Source organism: Acartia tonsa, chromosome 1, assembly GCF_053477335.1.
Source record: "Acartia tonsa isolate MP-2025a chromosome 1, ASM5347733v1, whole genome shotgun sequence".
Classification (NCBI taxonomy): domain Eukaryota; kingdom Metazoa; phylum Arthropoda; class Copepoda; order Calanoida; family Acartiidae; genus Acartia; species Acartia tonsa.
Window position 1 is genome coordinate 63,312,962 of NC_137260.1, and position 10,428 is coordinate 63,323,389.

General features: G+C 30.3%; 1 protein-coding gene across 1 annotated transcript; it reads left to right on the forward strand.

Annotated features, from left to right (window-relative positions):
- The first annotated feature begins 5,167 nt into the window (after positions 1-5,167).
- Positions 5,168-5,954, forward strand: LOC145316174 (uncharacterized). The gene is made up of 3 exons (XM_080156548.1): positions 5,168-5,230; positions 5,438-5,585; positions 5,674-5,954. Exons 1-3 carry the CDS (start codon positions 5,223-5,225, stop codon positions 5,878-5,880), a joined length of 363 nt encoding a protein of 120 aa, XP_080012674.1. The 5' UTR covers positions 5,168-5,222; the 3' UTR covers positions 5,881-5,954.
- The last annotated feature ends 4,474 nt before the right edge of the window (positions 5,955-10,428 follow it).

Genomic DNA, 10,428 nt, shown 5'->3' on the forward strand with positions numbered 1-10,428 from the left:
CCAGCATCATGTATGCATACAAAAGGCAATAGTGGAAGTGAGACAAAAAAGTAGGTGTAATTTAATGTTTAAAAAACATTGAAATAACAAACAAGATTGTGGACTTTTTTTCATGTAAATGAATTATTTTTTTTTATTTAGTCCAGCAAATTGCAAAGCATTTGTTATTAATGGCACGGAAAAATGTAATTTTAAAAAATCCGAGGTAAGACAAATTTAATTTGTTAATTCTATGCAAAGTTGTGAAAACATTAAGGCTGTATGCTGAAAAATAAGATTTATCACTTACATAGCTAAACAAATTGTTTATCTTAAAAGATGCAGCTAAATAGGAAGAGTATTAAGGGTACATCGACAAACCTCCTAAAGGGACAAACGTCCTAATGCGACAGATGTCCTAAAACTCCTAAAGGGACAAACCTCCTAATGCGACAAACGTCCTAAAGGGACAAACCTCCTAATGTGACAAACCTCATAATGCGACATATCTTATGTAAAACCTCCTAAAAAATTTAAATCTTAAATATTCCAAAATTTAAACAAAAAATCTTCCAAACATTATTTACTAACAGTGAAACAATGTAAAAATCCAATCCAATATGGCAATAAAACACACAGGGACGAAATTCAAAACCGAAATTTCTTTCTTGAATAACTTTGTCCACAGGATGAAATTTAAAAATCTGTCCGACAGTTTTCCCAAAGTCATTGTTGGCTACCCAACGGCATGGTTTAAAACCCGATACAACCTTGCATTAATAAAATCAACCCTTACCTCACACTTAATAAATGTAATATCACTTGAAAAGTTTTTAAGAGGTTTTACTTAAGAGATGTCGCATTAGGAGGTTTGTCGTTTAGGATGTTTGTTGCTTAGGACGTTTGTCGTTTAGGAGGTTTGTCAGATTAGGATGTTTGTCGCATTAGGAAGTTTGTTGTAGTAGGACATTTGTCAGTGTACCATATTAAGTTATCAGTCAAAAACTAGTAATAATACTATATGCAATAATCTTTAAAAATCTTTTTAATAGTTTCAATTACATTTCATTATTGAAAGTGAAATCTTTCTTTCAGGAATTTTTTGGATTGGACGAAGAATGTTGGTCCTATGACCAAGAAGGACATAAAGACCATTCTTTTTATTGTGAAACAGGTAAAGTTACCTAAGTTAAAATCTTACAATGAAATTGACCAAGCTTTAGACAAAAAATCTCTCTAATACTGCTCCACATTGACCTATTTGGACAGTTAAGGTGCCTAAAACTATCTATATGAAATGAAAACTCTAAATACATACTTTTTATTAAGACTATATAATGCAATAGGAAAAAATGTGATATGAAAAAATAATTCCTGTTTTTTTTTAAATAACTTGAAATTTAATTGACTTTAACAAGGATTTTAAGGTTAGTAATGGTGTATAAAGTTGTCACTTTGTAATAAGAAAGCCAATAAAACACAATTATCTGATATTTTGAACAAATAAAAGCACATCTTGAATTTTAAGCATTTCCAAGCAGTTTAAAAATCTGATTTTCTGAAATTAGAAATTTTTTCCAATCATAGTTGATTGGCCTTTTGCAACCTTAACTCAGAAAACTTAATTAAAACATATACAAAACACTTTCATGAATGAGCTCAGATATAATAACATTTGTTTCTTTAATACTACAATTCAGCATACTCCTGTAGACTTATATAGTCTTTAAAAGTATGTGTTTGGATTGTACATTGAATGTAGATAGATTAGGCACCTTAACTGTCCTATTTGGTCAACTTGGAGCAATATTAGAGAGATTAATATGAAGATACTTGTAATTTCTCTAAAATATCTAATTTTGTGTTTCATCTTTTTGCTGTGTAAAGATGATTTTACAGCAATACTTTCAAATAAGATATCTCAAAAAGTATTAGAGCTAGAAAAATGCTAGAGGCCTTTTTAAAAGCTCAAATATCTGACAGTTCAACTGTAATGTGAACAAATTTGCATGATGACATAAGACAATAAAGGAGGTTAGGTGAAGGTACTCTAAAAATAAAAGTACTGGGCGTTTAAAAAAAACTGCGTTTTCCAAATTTGGGAAACAACCATTAGGAGTACAAAAAAAATAATTATATGTCAATATTCTCTATAAAAATATGCATCGAAATTGTTACAGGTGTTTTTTAATATCTCTGAAAATAACGGCACATTTTAAAGCATAAATATTTCAAAAGATGCGTATGATGCTTTTTTCTGGTAGAATTTTGTGCCTTAAGGTTGGTTTTCAAAAAAAATATACACTTGAAAACAACATCTTAATACGGCCAATACAATTTTCTACCAATTACATTAAAAATTTCATTTAAAATTCCCTCACTGAAAACAAATATTCAGTTTTTCTTTTTGTATACCTAAGAAACATGACCTAAAAAATTGCTCATGTTCGTAAATCCCCACCCCTCATTTATTCCTATAATCCTTTAATTTGATTGAAAGGTTAAGATATAAACTCATAATTTATCCATAGTTTGTAATTAAATGCTGTAATAAAAAAAACAAAACTTCATTAACTTTTGTGTCTTTAGAGTTTTTTTATCAAATAAAAAGGAGTTTTTTTCTTTTTACTATAACCTACGTTTTTAAAGAAGATTCTTTTACACAAATGCATCACAATCAAGAAATGTGAAAAAATGACAAATTGCAGTTTCTTAAAATGCTTTTGTGAGGAGCTAAAAAGCATTTCACATTTAAAACTCATTAAGGTACTTTTCTTATACCCTTTTCTAAATTAATATTGAAATTTTACGATTTTTTTATACATAATAAAAGAGTTTTTTTAATTTTTCTTGCACAACATTTTTCACATAAAGCATTTTTGGAAACTATGTACCTATCATAGAGGCCGTATTTTTAGAGATAATGAAAAACACCTGTTATAATTTTGATGTACTTTTTTTACATATAATCGTTTTTTCTGTATTCCTTTTGGTTGTGTCAGAAAAACGGAAAACGCAGTTTTTTCTAAACCACCGTGTATAATTTGATCACCAAAAGTAATTTTAAAATTTAATACTATGGGAAGGTACTAATTCAATGTTATGAACCCACTATAAGGTCCTCCAGTACATCCTGTGTAAACCGTTTCCACAAGCTTTCAGTTGGAGTGTCCAAATATATTGTCAAATTTGGAGCAAAATAATGTGATCCATTAACCCAATACTTTGTACCAAATTGGCATTTTCAAGTGTCAAGATTTTCCTTAAAAAAATACCACCTTTCAACTCTAAAATGACCTAATATAAGTCTTTATACATAGAGACACCTAGCTTCAAATTGTTAAATTTATAATATAACAAAGATGACAACATCCATAAGTAGCGAAGCTCAAAAATTAGGATTGTTTATCAGGAAAAAAAATACTATAAAGCAGTGTCATATAATAAATATTAATATTGGTAAAATAGGGAAATCATCACACCTTTAAAATCACGCAACCTTATAATCATGAAAACTTAAAAATCTAGGAATCTATATAGCACTGCAATTGATAAACAAATCTTAATGAAACTTGATGGAAATATGTAGAACATGAGCATATTCAATCCCTGATAATTTCAACCGTCAATCCTGAATAGGAGTTGAGAAAATCACAAAAACTTAAAAATCTAGGAATCTATCTAGCACCCCAAATAACAATTAGACGGACAAACAATGTATATATTAGATGGACATATATAGTGGGAATCTTCACTAAAAATTTCAGTTGTCTATCTTGAATAGGAGCCGAGAAAATCACATTTCCCCCAATTCATTAATTACGGACAGACGGACGGACAGACGGACGGACAGACAGATGGACAGACGGACGGACGGACAGACGGACATTGTGAATTATAGAGTAGCTTTGCTACTAAAAATTAAGAGGTTAATATTTATTTGTCCAATTAAAGAAATTTATTGTACATATTCCAATAACATTTATTTGTCTTTGGTAATATGTTTTCATACACAGCTTGGATTTTCATTGTAAAATATATAAGCTGGGTAGAAAGTACTTAATTTTGATTATTGAAATCAATATATTGTAGCAAAGCTACTCTATAATTCACTTTGTCCGTCCGTCAGTCCGTAACGCTATTGGGGGAAATGGGATTTACTCAGCTCCTATAAAAGATAGAAAGCTGAAATTTTTGACAACATTCTCATCATTAAGGAGCTCAATTAAGTATAAAACATCAATGGCGGTCGGACCCTTTTTAGCAGGTTTTAGGCTATTTTTTTATTTTCCACATTTTTCCTCATATCTTTGGTGTTTATGGTCTGATTTTCAAAATTTTTTCAGTTAGATATATCAAAATAAAATTTTCCGTCGTTTGAAGAAACCAACAATGACGGTCAGACTGCCTTTTTGCAGGTTTTTGGCTATTTTTATATTTTTTACATTTTCCCCCATATCTTTGGTGTTTATGGTCCGATTTTCAAACTTTTTTTCAGTTAAAGATATCAAAATTAAATTTTCCTTCGTTTGAAGAAAACAACAATGACCGTCAGTCCCATCCACAAAATTTTGTGCTTCGCTACTTATGGATGTTGTCATCCTTGTATTTGTATACTTGACATATCTAATGTAATTACAATTTAGAAAGTGGGAGTATTGGTACCTGTAGTAATGATTGTAAAGGAGTAACAGAAGTTCAAGTTGCTATTGCACCATTTGTTCTTGGTACTGCAGTAGCAATTGCAGGTAGTTTAAGATTTAGCTTGATAAAGCATAATTACTATATTCTTCCAAAATTGCTAATTGTAGTTTATTTGTGGAGTACAATTATCCAAGAACAATAATTTTTTTTTTGTTAGCTTCAACAACATATCTTAACTCAAATGAAATGTGTGAAACTTTTTCTCTATTAAATTCTTAGATATCTTAGGTGGCTAACAACCTACCAATATTGTTGTAAGACAATCAAAACTTATAGATATATTTTCTTTAGGTTTTTAAACAAGTAAATTCCATTACTTTAAGTAATTTCTTAAACTGCATTTCCTTGTGAATAAAAAGTTATCTTATTTTTTTAACCTAATTTTTAAAAAAAATTGTATAAAAGATGTGTCCTCGGTTTTCTTAAATTGATTCTATTGAATGCTTGGAAATTATCATTATTATTTTGATCTGTTGCTAGGAGGAACATTTGTACCACCATTTACACTTGCATCCTCTCTTCTTCTTGGATCGTATTCTATGTCAAGGTAAATTTACCACAAACTTTTATAAAAAAATAATCATGTTGTATCTTGACCAAACATTTTAGACAAAACACAATTTTGATGCTTACTTTAGGTTAGGCTACAGGAAACACATAGGAAGTTTATTAAAGAGAGGTGGGGGGGGGGGGGAGGTATAACTATTAGTGGAAACAAAAATATTTTTTAGAAACTAACTTAAACTTTACTCAGACCAGGACAATGTCCAGAAGTTTGTAAGTTGAGGTTTGGACAATGTTTACGTGGTAGAAGATGTAGAATGCTGCAGAATAGCTCTCTAACTAGCAACACTACAAACAGCAATGCAAACAGGAGAAGGTTCAAAACACAATTTTATCAGGTGGGATAAGTTTTAAATGCTGGTTAAATAATAAATGAATTACTAAATAAATGAAACACAAAATATAGTATTTAAAATATTATTCTAGACAAATCCGAAACAAGTGCTGGCAGATATGAGAGGAATGTCATATGAGGAACAATTAAGAATCCTACAAGAATATGGGGAACAATGTTCTTTCCCAGATAATTATGTTAAAAGAAGAGATGATGAGCAGCAGATAGGATTCTTTCATGAAAGTCTAGGTTTCATGTCTAAACTATTTGACACTGTGTACAATTATATATTTGAATAAGCCTTTGCAAAACTATTCTAAAAGGCCAAAATTATGTAATCAAATAATATCTAATTTATAGTCATCCTAGATATTATAAAAGTAGTTCTTCTTAAAGTTTTTTCTATAATGCAAATTGTACTTTATGATGAATTCTGTTTTGAATGATATGTTATTGATATTTATGCTTGTTGATTTGTTGAAATAAAATTAGTTAAAAATTGATTTCATATTAACATGAGAAAAAATATTTTCTTTTGGAGTATCATATGTTAGGTAATTAAAAGATTGTTCTTTTATCAGTGAAGCTACTCTATAATTTTGTCTGTCCATTTGTCAGTTTGTCCATAATGTTATTTAATTTACTCAGCTCTTATTAGAGCTAATCCTCAGATTTTTTTGTCAACCTTTCAATAACTCTTGTAGAGTTTTTAGAACTTAATAAGCAGAACATTAATTTCTAAGTTTAAACAAAATTGTACATAAATTTGTTGCAAATTGTGTAAATATAGGATACATTAATAGGACATACTTTCGTTTTTAGAATTTGATTATAGAGTTGCCTTGCTTTTAATACTTTACCTTGTTGTCCTAAGAATCATTATTCTAAAAATCAGATAAAAAGGATATGATAATCACATCACACAACATTTTGTCAAAATATTTAAAAAATCTGCATGTTTTAAATGTACGTATGAAATTTCTGGTAGCGATTATAGAGTTGCTACGCTTTCTAAATCGTACCTAATTAATATATAAATAGTTGCTACGTTTCTAATAACTGTTAAATGAGTCATCATCAAGAGCTAACCGTTACGGACAGACAGACAATCTGACCCTACATATAGAAAAGCTTCGCTTTAGAAAAAAAATAATAATGATGTTATAAAGAAAAGTTTTTTTTAAATAATCATCATTAAAACGGGCGGATTATTACAAAATAGTTAAGACTTGATAATGTAACCTTTGCTTGGCTATAATTATTAATTAGGATCGCTCTGTCAGGTAACTGTTAACTCTTTTCTTTAGATGTATCCTATCGATTTTAAACTTTGCATGGTGATTCCTTTAGTAGTAAGGTACGATTTGGAAAGCATAGGAACTCTATAATCATTACCAGAATGTCCGTACATTCATTTTAAACATGTTTTTTTTTATTTTTAACAACAAATTTTTATGTAATCTAATTCTCTGATTAATCTGATTTTTGGTATATTGATAACAGGGACAACAAAGTATAATGTTATAAGCGAAGTAACTCTATAATTCAGTCCTAAAAATGTAAGTATTTATTCATTATGCTGTATCAAGCAGTTTTACAAAAAATTTCCTTACAATTTTACTTCGACTCTTATACATTTATATTCTGATTATTCAGTTATGACACTATACAAGTGTTAATGTCCGTTTCAGTGCTTCGCTTTTATGGATCTTGTTATCCTTGTTTTGACTAAAATCAAGTCCTAGAAATGTAAGTACTACCTTTAAACAGCATTTAACAGTTTTGCAATAAATTTACATATAATTTTGTCTATATGTAAATCTATATTTAGCTTATTCAGTTCTAACACTCTACAAGATTGAATGTTTGTTTGTCCTTTAGAGCTTTGCTTTCATGGATGTTGTCATCCTTCTTTATTACAAGAGTAACCAATATCGTAAATTGAAATTACAAAAATTGGAGATTTTATTAGGTTATAAAAGCTCGGTTGTATTTCTCTGGTAACACGCGCATATAAACATACACAAACACACACATTCACACACATGCTTACTGGCCCATAATACAAATACACAACATGCGCATATACACACACACAAAAAAAACACATACACCCGTCTCACACACACACACTTACAAAACACCAACACACACATGCTTACTGGCCCATAATACAAATACACAAATTCGCCACAAACACAACATAAATATATGCTTATTAGCCTTTTTATAAATAATCAGTGGGTGATTTTTTTGGAGGGAGGGGTCGACCAATATCTCTATTTTAGTTTTTAAAAGTTTTTTTATGGTTCGATTTCTCTTGAAGGGTGGTGGTGCTCTCCCCCTAAATAGTTATAGACATTCCCAAGACATGAGAAGCACCCTGTAAAGGAAAACCATATTAGTTCAGCAGTTAGCCAGATCCTTTGGCAAACACAGACAGACAGACACACAAATAGAGATCCTTTTACTTGAGGGAAGAGGAGGGAAGTAAACCCTCTACTTTCAATTTCATTAATACAAAATTTTATTGGAGATAATATTTTTTTAATGGGCTTCTTTCTCTTTAGAGGGTTATAATATCCTTGAATAAAATAGTTATAAACCTTCCCAAGATCTAGAATCAGCTTCAATTTAAAGAAGACCTACATCGGTTCAGCGGTTAGCCTCACTAATTTATATTGGAAATAGGATATAAAATGTTAAGGTTTGGTGATTATTTGAGTAACTTTTTTCGACAAAGTCCAAATTGAATTAAAATTGTGTCAAAAATTATCCACGTGACGTAATGAAATGAGGGAGATGAGAGGAGAAGTGGGAAAGAAAACCCCTAAAAAAGATATGGATAATCCCTCATTTTTATTACGTCACATAGATCATTTTTGACACAATTTTAATTCAATTTGGGCTTTGTCACTTTTTTTTAAAAATGACAACATCTATATAGTAATTAGACTTTCCTTTACCCTTGTTTGGTATGCCCAACCGAAAATTTAAACACCCCCATAGAACCAAATTGGAGGGAGCTTTAAGAAGGTGTATTACTAACAAAAAATGGGTGCATTTTTATCATGCAACCCACTAGTAAAAAATCCTTCTTGCACCTAGGACACCTAGGACAGGAGTATATGAATCACTATAATGCCTTTTCTTCCGTCTAGCCTACCACATATATTTGATATTACACTTTTATTGTATTTTAAGCAACGAATCTACTCTATAACTTACTGGACTTTTAATTGATTTAATAAAAATGTTCTGATTATTTTTATTTCTCTCTCTCTCCTTTCCTCTCCATCTCTTTATCTCTCTATTACTCCTTTTTTTCCTTTTCTTTCTATATCTTTCTTTTTCTCGTTTTTTCCTCTAATAACCTTCTCTCACTGCATGTATCTCATAAAGTTTCTGTCATGGACATCATGTATTGATCATTTTATTCATTCAGTAGGAGGGGATTGGATGGAAAAGAAGGCAGATGTGGGGTATTGTTATTTTACCCGGCTGCAAGTTTTAATTTTTTAGGGTACATGATAATCTGGTGTATGTGCTAATGTCGTATGGGTGAGTTGCACCTGGACTGAACAGTCAACTTGTCAACTCAAGGCCAGACTCTTGGTCCTTCACCTCATACCCTTGGTACAGTACATTACAGACAACCAACTCTCTGTGATGCACAACCTTTGTCTGAGAAGTCCTAACTGTGCATGGTAACGAGTTGCGCCTGTTTTGGGCCAAGGCATTCCCCCAATTCTAACTATTTACGTCGCACATCTGACATAGTAGCAGTGGGAACCATTTTTAACGTCTTTAGTTATGACGCGGTGTCGGACCGAGATTCGAACCTAACACCTTCCCGACGACGAGCGGATGCGCTACGTGTTGAGCCACGGTCGCGGTAATCTGGTGTAAGATCCAAGTAATAATAAATTCATTTCTATCTTACAGTCTGTTGCAATATTTACTTTTTATATCGAATAGGCTTTGCTATTATTGTTTGTAAACAATAAACATCCTTGTTAAAAATATTTATTATTTAAATTTTAGGAAAATATTTAATTCATTATTTTTATAATGGTGCAATTATAAAACAGCTGATGGTGAGTTCAGAACATGCTTTCCCTAAATGCTTTCCCTAAATGGAATCTTCCCATAGTAGAAAATTTTAAAATTACTTTTGGTGAACAAATTTTACTTTTATTTTTAGAGTACCTTCACAAAACCTCCTTTATTGTCCTATTTTGTTTTTCATTTTCATCATGCAAATTTGTTCATATTAAAGTTAAATTGTCTGATATTGGAGCTTTATAAAAAGGTCTCTAACATTTTTTTAGCTCTAATACTTTTTGAGATATCTTATTTCAAAGTATTGCTGTAATATATAAAATATATGTGAGGTAAAAATTTGTCTTTTCTTTTTTAAATGACTTTTTGTTCAATTTTTTTCCCTAACGGTGCATCTTATTCTAACTAATTTAATGAAGGAGGGATGGGACTTTCGACTGCAGATTACCCTAGCATCCAAAGTTTTATAACCACAATATCTCATTCCCCAACCCAAAAACCTTTATACTTTCATTAAATTTAAAGAGTTTGGTTTTATATTGATAGTGTCCAAACTTTTTATTTATTGGTATGTATTTCATTTGGGGTCAAAATAATTAGAAATAATCTTTTTTTATAGGTATATTTGTTATTAAATAACAATTGTCTACATTAAAAACATCTTTAAAACGTTATCGATGCATTATTATAAAACTGTAATTTGTTTATTCTGAGTAATAAAATCTCTTTTAAAACATTAAAACAAGTTTTACTTTATATTTTTTTATCTAAAAACAAGAGAAAGT

Excerpts from the sequence above, each read along its gene's own strand:
- LOC145316174 (XM_080156548.1), top strand. Across the intron at positions 5,586-5,673 it reads TCAAAACACAATTTTATCAG|ACAAATCCGAAACAAGTGCT; the intron begins GTGGGATAAGTT and ends ATATTATTCTAG.